The sequence below is a fragment of the Cygnus atratus genome, chromosome 2 (assembly GCF_013377495.2).
Source record: "Cygnus atratus isolate AKBS03 ecotype Queensland, Australia chromosome 2, CAtr_DNAZoo_HiC_assembly, whole genome shotgun sequence".
Taxonomy (NCBI): Eukaryota; Metazoa; Chordata; class Aves; order Anseriformes; family Anatidae; genus Cygnus; species Cygnus atratus.
The window spans coordinates 145,382,993-145,400,685 of record NC_066363.1 but is presented as its reverse complement, the minus strand read 5'-3'; the positions used below and the strand labels follow the sequence as shown (position 1 = coordinate 145,400,685).

Genomic DNA, 17,693 nt, shown 5'->3' with positions numbered 1-17,693 from the left:
CACTCGAGCCCTGCTTGTAAGATGCTTAGCCAAGTCATCAGACAAAATACCTGCTGATTTTAACCCTTCACAGGCAAGGTGTCTCCGAGCGAACAGCCACTCTGGTCTGGCTTGGCAGCAACAACAGAACCTGAGCTGCAGAGAAGAACAGGTCTGAATCGCTGTGGATGGGACAAAAGTATTCACTAGTCCGAATTCTGCATTCACTGAGGTTCCTGGAAGCGGTTCGTCTCTGACTGCAGTTCTGCTATGGCACTTCCAGCCTGAGAAAAAGTAGAAGGTTATGAAGTCAGGAAACGTTCTCCCTATGCATGTGAGTGAGGTGCTACGGCATATGGCCCTGCTGCTAAAGCAAACTTTAAATTCTGGTGCTACTTTTCTCCACTTTCCGTCATAAACTTCTCCACTGCTCCGCACTGGCCGTGTGCTGCTGGGCACAAAGGGAGGGGGTCCCACGCAGACCCCACCGGTGCTCCCTCCTGGGCTCTGGGATCCCACCGTGTGCTGCAGCCTGCAACTCTCTGCTACCTTCCATTTGCAACATGACAGGCTCACCTCTTGCATGTGAATTATTGCTTTGCTATTCATAAAGCGCTTTATCAGACAATCCTACAAAAGAACTTAAGGGGGAAATGTGTTGCTGGGTGATTTACATGAGCAATTACTTTACAAATCTGCCAGTAGATTATCCTAAACATATATGAAGAATGTTTAAGCTTGGAGAGGGGACTGAAAACGCCATACGCTTTACGGGAGGGTTTCATTTGCGTCAGCGTGTATCTCTGAAGGTTTTATGCTTTATAGCTATGTATTCGGGAAGGAAAATGTGAGGAAAATGTTATGTCATTTCAAGCATTTTGGGGGAAATAGCTTCATCTCTAACTAACATCGTAATGATTTAACTCTTTTCCAGCTTCTCATTTGAATAATGTGGTACTAGTTGCGAGCGACCAGAACACTTGTGTTTTAATATGAAATCAGTTCAAAATGACTTGCACGGGAGGAAAAAACTCGCCATATGAAGTCACCTAAGTGCAGAAAAAATTGTGTCCAAATGCCCAACAAATGTTTACATAGTTTTTAACGCCTACTATATTTGGTTTTTTAAACCCTTTCAGGGGAACTTTTCACGTACTGCTTCTCCTCAGAGAGTTTTTTACTCTAACATACAGGCTCCTGGCAATTTGTGGCAGGGGAGAAAGCGGGGCGTTTCGAGTCGGAGAGGCTCAGAGCAGAGAGGGCAGTTGTAAGGGTCTTCTCCAGGGCAGCTCAAGACCTGATTTGTGCTTGGTGTCAACGAGAAGGCACCCACGGGGCACGTTCAGCCGAGAATTGGGAATTGTCCGTCTGTCTGTCCGGTGCAGCAGGGGGAGACGGGCGAGCAGAGCCCCCCGGGCATCCCCCCCGTGCCCTGTCCCGCGGGTGGGCAGCGGCTCTGAGGTGGTGCTGGTGGTGTCGTTGTCATTTTTGTGAGGTGGTGGAGGTGCTGTGAGGCCGTGTTGGTGGCGGTGTTGTGACTTTTTAAAATCCGTACACCAGCGATCAATGCGATCGATAAAAAAAAAAAAAAAAAAAGGCACCAAAACCTCGCGGGGGGCCGCGCTGGGGATGCGGCTGTGGCCTGCGGGCTGCTCCTCAGACACCCAACTCGGCCAAAGCCTCGGCGGCCCGGCCCGCTCCCGCTCATGGCCGCCCCCGGGGGGGGCCCGGCCCGGCCCGGCCCGGCCCGGCCCTGAGGGGGGGCCGCGTGTGAGGGGAAGGGGGGGGCGGCGCGGCGGGGCCGCCTGCGCTGTCTCTTTAAGGGCGCTCCGTCTGGGGTGGCGCTTTCCTCCGCGAAGGCTCCTTTGATATTAATAGTGTCGGTGTCTTGAAACTGACGTAATGCGGGGAGACGGAGGTCCTGACAAGCGATAACAGCCCCTGATAACGCGGCGGCCGACCCGCGCTCGCAGGCCGACGCCTCGCCGCCGCCGCGCCGTGACCCGGCCCGCGACCCCCCCCCTCCACGTCCCCTAAACTCCCTCCCCTCTCCCCAAATCCCCCCTCTCGGTGCTCCCGCCCCCCCCCTCCCCCCCCCCCGCCCGGTACCGCCGGCCCCGTCGCCCCCTCCCCGCGGCGCGGGGCCGAGGGGGGGAGGCAGCAGCGGCAGCAGCAGCGGCAGCAGCGGCAGCAGCAGCGGCAGCGCCGCGGCCCCCCGCCCGCCCGCCCTCCCCGTGTCCCGTCCCCCCCCGTCCCCCCCCGCCGCCGGCCACCGCCACATAATCCGCGGCCAACTCCGCCGGCAGCAGGAGACGGTTCATGGCTCGCGCCGCGGCTCCACCATCTTCCAGGCTGCCGGGGCTGCCGCTGGCGGTCGATCAACAGGTAAAAAAAAAAAAAAATTAAAAATTAAAAAGCCGGGGAGGGGGGGGGGGTTGGGGGGGTGCGCGGCGGGGCCGGGAGGGGGCGGCGCGGAGGATGAGGGGGGGGGGAATGAAGGAAGGGGGGGGGCGTGTGCTGGGGGGGCAGCGTGTGGCGGGGGGGGTCAGCGAGTGTGCCCCCCCCCTTAAAAAAAAACACACACAAAAAAAACAAAATAAAAACAAAAGGGGGGTGGGTGTAACGTGCTTCTCGGATTGCAGTTTTTTCCCGGATTTATTCTTTTTTCGGTGCATCCCCCCCCCTCCCCTAAAGCCCCCCCCCCCCCCCAAGCGGGTCAAAGCCATGTGCGATGGCTGCGGAGCGGCGCCTTGAGACCCGCCGGGGTCAAGTTCAGCGGCGGCGGGCAGGGGGAGCAGCCCCCGGCCCGGAGGCGGGGAGGGGAGCGGCGGCTGCTCCTGCTGCTGCTGCTGCTGCTGCTGCTGCTGCTGCTGGCGCGGCTCGGCTCGGCTCGGCTCGGCGCTGCCCTTATCTCCGCCGCCGTGCCCCGGCACCGGGGGAGGAGGGGAAGGGAGCCGCGGGGGGTGGAAGCGGGAGGCGAGCGCCCGGGGTTTGTGCATCCGACTGAGCCGCAGCCTCCGTCCTGCGCTGCCCCGTCCCGTCCTGCCCCGCCGCTGGAAGTTTGCACGGGGACCATGACAAGCGGGGCGCGGAGGCACCAACATGAAGAGTAGTAAGTTTGGGAAAAAGTTTGTTGGTTTTTTTTTTTTTTTTTTTTTGGTCTTTTTTCCTTCCTTCACTCCCTCCCCCCCCCCCTCCCTTTTTTTTTCTTCCTCCTCCTCGCTTGGGGTCCCCGCCTGTCCCCCCCCCCCCGGGGGAAAGGCGACGCGGCGGTGCTGGTGATTTTGGTTTTGTTTTGTTTTCGGGTGTTTTTTTTTTTTTTTTTTTTTTTTTTTGAAACCAGAGCACGGAGAGACGTAAAACTTTTCCCTCTTAAAGGCGAAGCTCTGCTCGCAGCGCCGCGTCCCCGCGCTCGGCTCTCCCCTGCTGCCACAACTTCGCCGAGCCTCTTTTTTTTTCTTTTTTTTCCTCCTCTTTTTATCTTCCCCCCCCCTTTTTTATTTTTTCCTCCCCCTCTCCCCTATCTCCTCGGCCCGGGTGCTGCCTCCCTAACCCCCCCCCCCCCCCCGGCTTCATTGCCCCGGCCGTTTGTCGGCACTGAAATGAATGGAGGCGAGGCCGGGGATGCAGGGGGGCTGCGGGGGGCCGGGGCCGTGCCGAGCCGTGCCGGGCCGTGCCGAGCCCCCAACCCCTGCCCCGGGCCGCCAACCCCCTGCCGGGGGGGCCCTGACATGTCGGGGGGCTTTGTTTATCCGCCTCCCTGCCGCAAATCACGGCGCTCGGACAGCCCGGCACTCCTACACCGTGTCTAGTGGGGCCCGCTAACCTTTTTTTTTTTTTTTTTTTTTTTTTAAACCTCCCCTTCCCCCCCCCCCCCCAATGCATTTATTTATTTTTTAAAAAGGGTGATGCTGTCTATCCGCGAGTGGCAAACTTCTCAAGTGCAGCCAGTGGAAGGGGGGAGCTCCCTGGCTCCCATCGCTCCTGGCAGGGCTGGAGCCAGGGCCGGGCGTGGGGGCGAGCATCCCTGCCCCACGCTCCTGTCCCAGGTGCCCGGCGCGGTGCTGGAGGCAAACATCCACTGAACGTGCCGCAGGTTTTATTTGATCGGGCTCAGTAAAGTCTCTGAAGCAGCCAGCAAACTCTTTGCCATTCAGGCGGTCTTCTTCAGCGACGCAGCTGAATCCTATGGATGTTGGTGGCATCATGTTACTTTCCTGTTGGTTTTAGGAAAAGTTGAACGTTCAGAAAAGACTGCCAGAGTTAAAAATGCAAGGGGCAGCAAAGGAAAGTAGTGGTAAGAGCCAGTTCCTGACGTGGACAAAATGAGAATAAAAGTTACAGTAGTCTTTTGAACTGCACTTTGTGTTTTTCTCATGTCACAATATGTGTGTTAGGTTAGACGGCTCTCTCAGATATTCCACCAGAGTGACATTTAGAAAAAAAAAACCACCAACAACATCTCCAAAAGAGTGAGGAGTTGTTTTTTCTTTTCTTTCTTTCTTTTTTTTTTCTAAGTACTCTGGGTCTATGAGTAAATACAGGGTTTGTTTGAGAACATCAACTATTTCCTGTAAATTGTGATGCTGACAAGACTGTCTGGAAATGATATCAACACTTTGAAAGATTTTTTTTTTTTCCTTTTTTTTAACCACTGAATGAAAGTTTGTTAATAACGTGGTCAAACCAAAGAGGTGGAACACTTCTCTGTAGAGTAAAAAAAAAAAAAAGAAAAGAAAGAGACTTTTTCTTTTTTCCTCTTGAAAAATGCATACCTGCCTGAGGTTTGCCACATAGCACCAGTAGTGCATCAGTGCCTACCTACAAGTGAATCCTCAGACTGTTTGTGACAACAGAAGGCTCCTTCACCTTTTTAAGACCAAGAGAAATTAGATACGAGAAGAGCAGTCAGCTCATAATCCGCCCTGCTCTGTCTGGTTATCACTTTTTTTGTTGTTGCTGCATATAATAACTTTTCTCTGTTTGAAACTTTGCATGTACGTAGTCACAACAAAGTAAGTAAAGGGCAAAGTTGCATCAGCTTTTAAGTTTACATGTTTTGCTTCTGATCCTCTAACAGTCTCTAAGTAATACTGGGCAGTCTTTTTGCGTGTGAGAGTATGGCTTTATTTTTTTCTTTATTTCATAGTAATGTTAATAAAGGAAAAAAAAATGTAAATGATAACTTCAGAGATCTGAGACTTCTTTGGGCATCAAACACGATGCAGCCAGGTTATCCTCTTATATCCTCCTTTAATGCTTTTGTAGCATAATTTATACCGTAGCTTTGTGAGTTGCCTTCTGTCTTTATCGGCGATCGAGTAAATTCAGTGTTATTTTATGAGTCCTTAGCAGGATTGTTGCTCTATCATGCGTCGTGTATCGCTCGTAGTAAACTTTTATAGTATGCACTATTATCGTGCGTTCTCTGGCTGCGTGTGAAGAATATTATTATTCACATATTGTGATTGTGCATTAATAACAGCACAGTGCTAATTCCTCTGTGTGGACTGGGGTGTCTGTAAGATGCAATGGTTGCTTGTTAAATCTCTGTATTTCAAGCATATTATATTTTAATGCTAGTTGACACATAGGGTTTTATATTTTCAAAGCATTGTGCAAACAATGACTAATTACTTTCTGTTCATGTGAATTACCTCTTTTAGCACTTTATCAGGCACTTGCTTTGAAACAAAACTATTTTACATTACAGTGCGAAAGAGTTAAAAAATTAGCAAAGACGTGTAGGAAAAAACCAAAATTTTAATTACAAACAGGCAACTTTGGGTATGTATTTAAATTTTTCTTTTTATGTGGAACTTTCCTGCTAAGTTTGGGGGGGGGCGTGGATGTATGAATATTTATGTCTCTTATAAACTCTTGACAATATTTTAATGTAATAATCTTAATAGAAACCTTCTCAGATCTTAACTGCAGCCACACTGGCAGTATCGCTTTAATAAAGGTTTGTGGGTAACACCAAATATAACATTGTGAGAAAGTTTATGGTTAAATATTTTTGAACATGACAGGCTGGGAATCTGACAACCCTTTTTGTTAGGTGAAAGTAAAGTGGAAATAAATTACATTTTTAATACAGTTTCAGTTAAAACAAACTGCCACCTGGTAGTAAAAGTATTGGCCTTGAACAGAAATATATTCTGATTAAGATATTCTAACTGGTGTGTAAAATGAAGCCATTCATTCAGTAAACTGACAACTTTCCAGTTGGTGTTTGCCCTCGCTTAATTTAGTTTCCTCCACACAACTAGTGAGGTAGTCTGGGTCTGTTTTTGGCAGATCTAGGCAACTGTAAACTCAGGCGTTTTGGTCCCCAATACTACATCTCGGGAGGTAAAATGCAATTGGTTAAAAATAATAGCAGGCAGGGATAAGAAAAAAAAGACAAACACTTTCTTCTTTTTCATTTCTGAAACTTTCTGAAGTTCTTACCTAGTGAGAAAACAATGCTATTTTCAAATCCTGGTGATTAATACTAAAACCAGCGTAGTCTGCACTCATCTATTGTATAAATACCATTGCCTGTTGACCTTTGGATACATTAATTACAGCATATCTGGTCTAGGTTCTACTATTTTTGTCTGTCCAGAAGATAAATAAAAGTGCCCTTTCCAGTCCTCCTGGAGAAGGAGAAGAACTTTTTTTTCTGGGTACTGTCATGAATTATGGAGTTCGTTTTCATACGCTCTGCCAATGAAGCTCTCTTTTTCCTTTCAAAAGATAAGTCTGCACCCAAAGAGAGAATATTTTCGTACTCGAAGACAATTTTGAGTTCAGTTTTTATTGCGTGTAAAAACTTTCTAGGCTTTGCTTTTTTTGGAGTGTGTTTGCTAATTAAAAGAAAAAAAACACACTTAATGAGTTTTATCAGATGATGCGAAGGATTAAAGCACAATTACACCATTAAAGAGCAAATGTTTACAAGGGCAAGACATGTAACTACACTTTTCAGATGATGCTTATTATTCTCTCCTTGATGTAGGCTTGCACCTAATCAATAAAGGGCCTAGCAGAGCCGCACTGCTGAGCCACTTGTATACGTGCCCAGAACTTAAGAAATGCCACTTGGGGGAAAGGAGGAGGCGGGGGGGGAAGTGGTGGCATCCGATTCCGACTTTTTGTCATGCAGACCAAGGCTCAAATTAAATACGGAGCGATGGGAGAATAAATACGATGGTCTCAATTTAGTCCCTAGTGGACATTTTGTCCCAGCCCAGAAGTGTTGCACAACTGAGCACCATTCACTGGATGCGTAGTCCGGAGTCGTAGGAGTCTCTGATTTGGCGTCACGGGGTTTAGAAGACTGTGATTTAGGTGAACTGGCATAGCTGTGTGTAAGAAACTTTGTTAATAGCCGTCTATGTTTTATTCATGTTCTGTGCTATCGATTTCTGATTTTCTAGTACCTTTAAAGTGGTTCTTTAAAATTTAATAATAACACCACCGGTGGAAAATCCGTCTAAGAGTGAATAGAAAATGCTAATCTTGCTTTCGGTGATTTTTATTATGAGCGTGTCACGTTAACTAAGGAATTTTACTCCTGCTGTGGATTTCTGTGCATGGGTTTAGAAAATCTATAGAGGGAACAGTCTTCTCTAACTTGCAGAGCTGCCACAGCTGACGCTGCTGTGGGACGCTCCTGTAGAGCCCACTTGGCTCCATCCTGTAAAGTTTGGTGGGACTTCTCCGTGCTCGTGCGGGACGACTGCGAGCACAGTGGTTACAACGGGATTATTCCTGCCTTGAGAATAGAATTATTTGGAATCACACAGTTTAGTCCCAATAGTCATTTTTTTCTTTCTCTAGCTGCAGTTCACTCGTATAATTTCTCGTAAGTCCGCTTTCTTTCCAGGCTCAGATTGACTTTTATTTTTTTTCCCCCTTAAATTTATTTTAAAATGTTTAATTTTTAAAATGTTACTAGCCCTTTAAAAACCTGTAATAAATGCTTTACAAGTGGCTAGACACCTTCCCTGGTGGTTTAATTTATACAAGCAGGAAACTTTCTCTCCTTCTTTCTCTCTCTCTTTCTTGTTTTCTTTAAACCAACTGACGTAATGCCAAACTTTGCTTTAAAAGAACAGACAGAAGTAATTGGTAGCTTTTAACTTTTAATAATGTTCTGGATTGGTTTTAGTGGCCAAACTGCCATTTTTTAAAAATTCAAGTAAAAACGGGCTTGTGGCCTGAGGAAGAAAGGCCCTGTTGATGCAGTTATTTTTATTCTTGTTTTTCAATCTGTTATTAAAAATCTTTCCTGCTGAGCTCTGCTGGATTTCTCCAATTGCTCTTTGTGATGGCTGGTGCATTTCAGGTTACGGTAACTTAAACTGTTTTCTGATTTATTTATTTATTTATTTTCATTTTTTTTTCTTCTTTCCCATGGGCATTTTGGGATGCTTTATCCCTTTTCTGTTTTGGCTTGATTTCTCCCCCCAGCCCTTTCTCCTCTCACCCAGCACCCAAAGTCTTCTTTTGGAGAAACAATTTGTTTTGATTTGGAGAGGAATAATACCTTAAGCATGCCTTTACTGACAGTTTAGTGAATGTTATTTTACCAGTATGAGAAGGTTTTACACCTGTTGTTGATGCTGATTGGGAAGATACTCACTGTCTGTTGCAGGAGATGGGAGATTCTATCTGAAAGAGCAGCCGCTTTCTGTGCTCTCCACCTCATATTTTAAAACTAAACCAGGTTTTAAAATATGTTTAGTAATAGACTCCAGTGATCTGTATCTATAAGGTGATATTAGAAACAAGAAAACCCAACAAAAGGATTTTTTTTAATTGACTAGAATTATGAAAATCCAGTGTGCTCTCGTTTCTTTCTTTTCTTTCATTTTTTTTTAATTTTATTTTTTATTTTTAGAGGTTTCTGACTTATTGCCTTAATTTCTTCCTACCTCTGCTCGGATTTCGAACGCAGGCAAACTTTCTACGGTAAAAGACAGCGTTGGGCAATAGACTTTCTTGACGAAGTTGACGTCAGGACGACTTCATAAGTTGGCAAGTAGGGAAATCTTTCAAAGACCAAGTTGGCTTGTGCCAGTTTTTCCTTCCTTTAGGGGAGACACTCCACCCAGTAGGAGGTTACCCCACCCAATGTGGAGAGCTATAATTCAGTGGCAACACTTTAAATGTCAATCCTCCCTAGGGTTTAAACCCCAGACTTGTCTTGCCTCAATCTTTCTATTTAATCTAACATTCAATCTGTTGAAGTAACATCTCATCTTCATAAGCACTTTTTGGGCCTGATCCTGCAGTTCTCATTCTTGAAAAATACGCATTGACGTCAGGGGGACTTTTTGATTCGGTAAAGCTGCAGGATTGGCCTCTGCAGGGCTGTGTGTGGCTCTGTGTGTCTGGAAGGAAGATTGTGTCTGCTTGATGAATATTGTATAATCTGTGTTGTTACAGATGAAATTGTAAAATGCTTCCTTTGTAGTCTTAAAAATCCGAGGAAGTCCTGGAGCTGTAATGCTCTAAAACAGATCTTCAATAAGCGAAGTGTACTTATTTTTATTTAGTGTTTTGTCAAATCAACATATAAGTTTTAAAAGTTCCAACTGTGAAGAACGTCAGGCATTTCTGACATTTATATTTCCCTGTATCACACTGTAGACATTTCTGAGTGCTCTTTTGGCAATGCTTTTCATGCTCTGATGGAAAATGAACATTGCAGCTTGCATGCAGTTCAGTGCCTGCAATAGCCATTGGGGTACTTAGATAAGACTGAGAACTCCCAAGGAAAAAATAAGTTTTGGGGTGTTCTCAAAGTCAATATGAAATTTTATACGAACATTTTACTTCATTGTGGCGTCAGTTCTCAAGCATCCTTTTCAGATTCCACGTTACATTTAGTCAGATTGACAGTGCAGAGGGGAGTGTATAATTCGGTACTGTAAAAATGTTACAGAAAAAGCGCCGATGTGTTCATCTCTCTGCATTTTGAAAATATGCCAGTGTTTTGAGTTTACTAATGTATCTGAAGAAACGTCTGTAAAAGATGATGTTAAAAATCATCAATGTGCTTATGTTTCTCAGCAAGATTTACTTAAACAATATGCTTCAGTTTTGCCTCAAACCATTTCAAGCCACCTCTGGTCCAAGAATGTACCAGTTCTTGGTTCCTGGAAGATTAAGCATGACAGTTTCTATTATATAATGAACAGCAGTATTGTTTGAACAAAGGTAACATATTTTGATTTGTGTACTTTTTTTTTGGCAGCTGGCACTAGTGTAGGTCTAAAATGAGTGGTGATCTAACAGTGTAAATATCTGAATGTTCTTGAAACACACAGAATGGATGTAATGTGTTTAAATCATTGAATCTATCTATCTATATTATATAGAATGTGTATGTATGTGTATATACAAAACCGTAAATGGTGTGTTCTGCTATCTGTAGCCTTCAAATGTGTATCCTTTGGGTATTCCTGACCTACTTTGCAAAGTCTGCAAGTCTGAAATACATACTAAAACTTAAAAAATTAAACATACAGCTTGGCAGTTCACAAAAAAAAAAACAGAGAATTGTGTGTGGGGGGGTTTCTAGTAGTTAATTAAAAAAAGATAACATACTCAGACAGATATCTTGCAGATTGCTTTTGAATGTGCCAGTGACTTTATTGGGACCATTAATAAACAAAACAAAAACCCAACAACACAAAAAAAACAAATTCCCAACTGATATTTAAAAAAAAAAAAAAGACTGAAGTAGATACTGAAGTTGAATATCACCTAAAATTCCTATGTGCAGCTGTGGTTTAATTGAAGCTAAATTAGTTAGAACAAAGCAATTTTCTTTGGGGTAGAAGGTTTTCAGTGTTTTCAAAGTGCGATTCTTTTTAACTTTCTCATACGCTGATCTTCAAGCACAGGCTGTGAGTATGTGAAACCTCATCCAAAACTTGCTATGCAGATGAAACGCTGCTTTAAGAATTCAGTTAATAAAATAATCTTCCTCCCATTTCAGCTTCCTAAACTGAAGATAGTTAGCTTTTCTACGGAGAGTTCTCATTATTGGATATATTAAGTATACTCATCGTGCATTCCCTAGCTGCAGCTACAGAAAATAAACCATAAATACGGTAACGCTGCTCATTGCCGAGCTTTCTCCTCCTGCACATACGGATGCGGACGCACAGTTAATAAAGTAAACTTTGCCCCAAATACCTGAGGCAAAAGCTTGTGAAAATAGATGGGCCTTGCCATGTGCCTCGCAGGTGAGCGGTATCTGCAAGGCACGTGGGAGAAGGGAGCCCGTGCCCTGGCACCCAGCTCTGGATGCTCAGAGCTGGGGGCTGTCCCTAAAGCTGCCACCTCCCGTTTCAGCTGTCACACCGCTGGGGAGAAACAGTAGGGCAGGTCCCCATCTACTGCAGGCAGGTTCTCTGGCCTGCTGCAGTCACCTGAAATTTATGCCATCTGATTAGTCTCCTTCCTGCTTTTTCATGGCTGGAGTTTTCTTTAGAACTAAACTGCTTTTTGCATGTTGTATGCATCACGGAAAAAAAAATAATAATGGATTAAATTAATCCTGTAATAGTTGTTTGAGCATACTCTAGCAATGTAAATAATTTTGTGGCATTGAGCTCATATTTCCAGTCTTATGGGGGGGGAAGATCAGAAGTTATCAACAACATATATCTGAGTCATTCAGCTACAATAAATCTTCTAACAAACACCCACCCTTTGCACACCCAGAGATACTCTCCAAGACTGTTGAAATTCTACACACACCTGTATCTTATGTGTAAGTCCGTAAGTATGAACAGTAGATGTATCTTCAGCTGCAATCACATAGCGTTGTTTCCTCTGCTAAGCTACGGCGGTCAAAATAGTCCACGCACCAAAAGTTAGCTTCCCATTTGTTTGCTGCTGGCTGCAGAGCCCTCAAGGTTGTCTTCTTCCCTGGAAGACATCCCGAGGAATCGTTAATTGAAAAGAAATGCAGGGTATGGCTCTGTCGCAGCTCAGGATACAAAGCATTATGCGCTTCATCTATATCAGGTCAGAAGCAATCATGCCTAATCCGCTTTTATCTAGGTATCATTCTGTCATGTGTAAGGTATGCTGTGCCTTGTTGCCTCTGCTGCTCTGCCTCTCCATGTCTCCCTCACACATACCGGTCTCCCTTTGGCTGCTGCATGCACATACATACACTCAAATAATACGTGTAAATTGAAGTCCATCTGTGTTGCATTTTTTTTTTTTTTTTTTTTACAAAAACACCAATGTTTGTATTGTTCTTTCTCTGAGCCCTTAATGAGTTTAAAGAATTTAATGTGACTTAATGAGGGTTCTTATTCTATTTCTGACACAGAGACTAATGAGGGGAAAGTAGAACAAATTGAAAACCAACTTTTACTTGTGGTTAGTTTCATGATGTCATCAAATGCAGGATATTACGAATCCTGGAAAAGTTTACAAATCTAGGCAAGGGTCCATTTTGCATCACTACCCTTAAGTTGTTTATGACACGAAGTTTGCTAGTAAGAAAACAAAGGTTAGCATTTTTTTTTCATGTTTGGGCTGGTTTGATTCTTAGGTGAATGATTTTTATAAAAGTGAATCTCACCTGATTTGCGTGCTAACCTGGGGGAAATTTAGATACTTGTAAATAAAGACTGATGCAAACCCTCTGATTGTGGATCTGATGTACCCCAGTACTTGGACATGACTCTAACTTCTGCTAACTAGAAGCAAACTTCTGCTAACTTCATCTACAGTGAGTTCGCCAGTTTGTTGATCCTCATCAGAAAACTAATTACATTTCAGTTTAACAGCTGTGATTCTTGGGGATCAGTGCTGTACTTTGGTTCAGTTTATTACTTCAAAGCAGTCCCTCTGAACTTAGAATATTTTGTAATGCTCCATAACACGTTTTGGCCACTCCGCTCACAATGGTCAGTACAGGCCTTTGGCATGATCACATTTTGGTCTGCCACCTTTAAAGGAATTCTTCCAATTGGAAATCAGTTCACTGCCAAATCTGGAATTAAAAATACAAAGTAGGCTTACACAGGGCACCTGCTTCTGGGCCTTTTTGCTAATCACTGGGTTCACAACCCCGCTTTTTCTTCTTTTCTCTCACCAGCAATTCTCTGAATGGCTCAAATAAATAGCAGCAAAGTTCCAGTATTGCACGTATGTCCATGTAGGCAGACTGCAGTGCCCTCATGGAGGTGTATGTGATGCTGTGGACATCAGGGTATTTTTAACAGGCCAAGGGAAGCAGTGATTTTCACTGTCTACAAAATCTGGTTATGATGTGACCAAACTGGGAAAAGTTGCAGCACAGTACATATACTTTTCTATACTAGCTTTTTTTTTTTTTCCTTTTAATAAGCTATTGTTGGCATTTTTAACAACATGAGATAAGCAGGTAGTGGTGTGATTTCTTAGATTGTTATTAACTCTTTGTTCTTCTGCTCCTGCTAGACATCTCTGAACTGTGATGGATTTTATTGCTCCCTCTTTTATTTTTTGCAATTAGTTGTTGGTTTTGTGTTGTTGACTGCAATATGAGATAGTTCAAATAAATTAATAAGAATTTGAATTGGAAATAGGGACATTTTTAACCAACTTTCTTGAGATTATCATGCAAACAGAAAAGGAGAATAAGTTGTTCGGTTGGTTTTTCTGTATGTATATATGTGTGTTTGTGGTTTGTTTTTTTCTTAATGAAGGTTTTCATAATTTGGTAGTTCAGCAAACATGAGCATGTTCTGAAAATATTTCTCACAGATGGCAGGTCTGAGTCGGTAGCTTTTAGGTAGACAGTTTTGTTACAACATACGGAGTCTAGAGCTGAATACAGTTTTCTGGAGTTTTAAAAGCATTGGAAAGCAAGATTTATTGGACGTTAAATATCCCAGTGGTGCAAATTTATTTGGTGTTCATGGCAGTCCCAGATTAACTTTCCTTAGAGATTTGCTGTGGTACTGCATTATCTAAGGAACATTTAGAATGGGTTTGCTTGCCTTTTTTTTCTTCAGGCATTTCTCAATTTTCATTTGTGCGTAGGAAAATCCGTACTAACAAAGATGGTCCATTACTGCTGCTGAACTTCATGGTGCAAAGTGTTTTACCTGGATGGGTCAAAAGTAAGAATCTGAAAAGCTGGCATTTTAAAAGATTTTTGTTTGAGCAGTGCAGTGCGACAGTGGCTAGTTGTCAATGGGAAGGAGTGTAAAAAATAATCACAGGAGAAAGAAGAAGGCAGCTGTGGAATTTATTTTACTGGGTTAAAGGAGACTCATGGCTAAGCAAGCTTTACCTTCTTGAGTTTTCGGAATTTATTACCCAAAAGACACGTCTGAATAGAAAGAGAACTAGGATATTGTAAAATCCGTCATGACACAAAGTGCTATTACTGCATATGAATACAATTTATTTATTTTTTCTCCCCAGCAAACTGTGACTTCCTTTGTCTTGTCAGAAGGAATTTCGGATGAAACCTTACCAGAGTAAGGCTGCCATAAACCCCAGGCTCACCAGCTGTAGCTGCGTGCAGCGCAACCCCGGCCGTGGCAGTTTGCACCATGCTACTGTGCTGCTTTCCTTCAGGAATGGGGCTGAAACTGTTACAGAAAAGTGCCTCGACGCTTTCTTAGAAAATGCACTAGATGAAAGAGGGAAGGGCAAGGAGAACAGCTAGAGCACTCTGATATATGAGCTGAGATTATGGATGTTGTAATGCCATTTGTTGTAGGATACTATAGAAAAATCACATTGGGACCAAAGTTCCCGTGGATTACCATGAGATATTTATTACCATTTTCCTGTGTTTTCCCTGGTTAGGATCTAATCCTTCAGTGTCTAGAGCAGCTTGGAGTTAAGAATTTGTCCATTCAGAGAGGAAAAACCTTGCCAGCTAAAGGATTTCACCATTTCACTACCTGTATTTATTTATTTCAAACCCCTCACCTCAAATTTCCCAGAGAGAGAGGGTTGAGACTGGAAGGGAGAGATGGGGGACGGGGAAGCCGAAGGAATACCCGGGGCACGTATCTGCCCAGTAAATAGCATTTACTGATTGTTGTTTACTGCCAAGACGATTACAGCAGTTGTGTGCTGGTGCAGCAGCCCGCACGCAGCCAGTGCACAGGAATGAAGTGAGGTCGAGTGCAATTCTGAGGTGACTAAAATGTTTGCTTGTGACATACTTGCAGCAAAAGCCATTTTCGGTTGCCTGGTACCCTACCCAAACGCTGTAATTTTACAAGTGACGCATTTGATTATGAGCAGCCATCAAAAGGCTGCTTATAGGCATCTTGTTTGAAAGAAGAATGCGCCTGAGTTAAATAGTCACAGGTCAGATAAATATGTTGATCTGTCCTTTTAATTCAACGTCTGCAGCTTCATGCCCTATTTCAACTTGTTCGATATTTATTCAATTTTGCAGTTTATTTGGAAGTGCGCTTTCTGCAGAAGTGATGCAGCCCATGCTTGTGCATTCCTTGCTTGGGCAGAGCTTCCATTCGCTTCCTTGGGAGTTGGTCTGTGCCAGAGCTGCTGCTTTCTTTTTCCTTGATAGGGAAAGTACATGCTTAGTATTGGGGTCCCCTCCTCCTCAAAGCCGACTTGCTGTGATGAGCAGTTTGCTTCCTGGGGAAAAGACGATATTCAGTTCGTTCTGTCAAGTTTAGTGAACAGTATGAGTGGGTCTTAATTAGAGCTGACAGTGAGGAAAGGGGAAGGGATTTGGGGCACATCTCACCTCTGTGTTAGGCGGAATAAGGTATAAAAAGCCTCTGCAGAGCTCGCTTAGTGATTCGTTGCTTATCATTTTTCATGATGGAATACGCATGTAGAAAAAACACAGAAGTTAATGTTTACTTTTTGGATGCTTTATCGTCAAGCAAAGAGAACTGACAGTTTCATGGTTAAGTGCCTGAAGTTGTTTTTGGCTTTGCAGTTGTTGAATTAATCACTGCGAAGCTAACTAATTGTGTACTTTTTAAAGATTTTTTTTTTCCTTTTAATGAAAGGGAGATATTTTGTTCTTTCTGTCTTTGGAGCCTGGTTATCACATTAACTGCTAGCAACGAGCACTTTAACTTTTACTTTCTTGAGCTATCTTAGGAGTCATTCTTCTAGTAGATGGTGAATTTCCTTACAGATTTAGTTATTTATGGATTTCAGAACCATGCTATGGAATGGGCAGATGCATTTTAAAGCATTTTTTTATTTGTGTAGAAAACACTGGATCCTTAATTATGTGGTTACAGTTGTTACTATTGCTGTTACTTGGGTTTGTGCAACAGAAACCCGGTGTTGTACTGAGATGTTGCTTAGGCAGAATTTAGAGTTTCAAGGGATTTTTTTTCTCTCATTTTTTTTTTTCATAATGTTAGAGATGGGCAAAAAATGACAAAGATCTCATCTTTTTAGCATGCTTTGCATCAGGGTTGATAGAACTGCAGGCTACTTACTCCCTGGTTTTAAAGAAAGATGAAAAAGTCCTTGGAAAGATTAACTTTATTTCTGGCAGCATTTTCACAGAATTTTGTTATGGCAAAGACAGAATCAAAGGATGAATGGACAAAGTTGGGATTTTTGCCATTTGGTTGTGCTTTTTTTTTTTTTTTCTGAAGCTGTGTAAGCTTTTTTTTTTTTTAATAAAAATTTATGTAGAATGCGGTGTTTCCCACAAGAGTACCTTCACAGATTTAGCATAAAGAAAATGCATTTTAATTCAAAGACACTGGTACATTTTTTAAGGCTTTGAAAGCAGTAATCCAACAGGTATATAAGGCTGTAATGATAAACATGATGATTATTTGTATCTAGCATTGTTAGAATACATGATTTACTTTAGTGCATGTTCAGATTAATTTTATTTATTTAAGATATCCAACCTATTCCGCATTTTAAATACAAGTCTCTTGGCTTCTCAATTTGCTTTTTTTTTTTCATGTCAGCTGGCTCATTTCAACGTGTAAACAAAGGTTTCACTTCAAGAACTTTTTATAACTTAAAAAATGTCTAATTGCATTTGGAGAGGCTGTGTACGTAAGGAAGTCTGCGTGTTGGATGGGAGAGGCTCTAGGGAGACTTGGGGGTCCCCAGTGTCGAAGGCAGCACTAAAGACATAGGCAACCGTGTACGCTGCCTATTAATGTCATCTGCTTTCGGCACTGTATAAATAGCATTGCAAATACACACCTGCAAAGTGCCTGCAGTGACGTGGACATTGCACAGAGCCCCTCTGTGCACTCACTCCTCAGTACGGATCTTCGCCTGTATCGCATCTTCCTAACCCAGGCAGCATACTGCAGCTGTTGTTTCCCTCTAGTAGGCGTCCATACAGCAAACACTGCAAAACCAGAATTTGGGGATGGCCTTGGTGCAGATCGCATTGGTGTACTGTTAGCTGGTCTTTTAAAACAAGCCTGGTCCTTCTCCCCACGCACGGCTAGCCACATGAGGTGAGCTGGCTGTTATTGAAAATCCAGGCTGATCCTCTGAGCGGGGAGGACGACAAGATAGGACTTAAATCAACGTGAGGTTTCTTGGCTTTCCCAAAGGGCGACAGAGTGAAAGGCTCGTCAGAATAACCCATTGTTTCTGTCGAAAGTCTTAAAACCTGGCAACACCACGAACAGGTCCTTTAATCCTGCTGCAGTAACAGGGCCCTTGACCTGTTCGTGCTTCCCAAACTCACTCTTTATTTCAGCAGGCATCCA

The 17,693-nt window shown here is 43.5% G+C and overlaps 1 protein-coding gene across 6 annotated transcripts in view; it reads left to right on the top strand.

Moving 5' to 3' along the window:
- The first annotated feature begins 2,127 nt into the window (after positions 1 to 2,127).
- Positions 2,128 to 17,693, top strand: part of TRPS1 (transcriptional repressor GATA binding 1) — a 214,837-nt gene continuing 199,271 nt past the window's right edge. For 3 of the 6 annotated variants that reach the window (XM_050708583.1, XM_035556170.2, XM_035556168.2), the window contains exon 1: positions 2,799 to 3,091. In XM_050708583.1, coding sequence (XP_050564540.1) covers positions 3,082 to 3,091 — 10 coding nt within the window. In that variant the 5' untranslated portion in view covers positions 2,799 to 3,081. Of the gene's footprint in view, positions 2,365 to 2,798; positions 3,092 to 17,693 lie in introns of those variants that run through there. The other 3 variants (XM_035556171.2, XM_035556169.2, XM_035556173.2) reach the window with 2 other exon arrangements.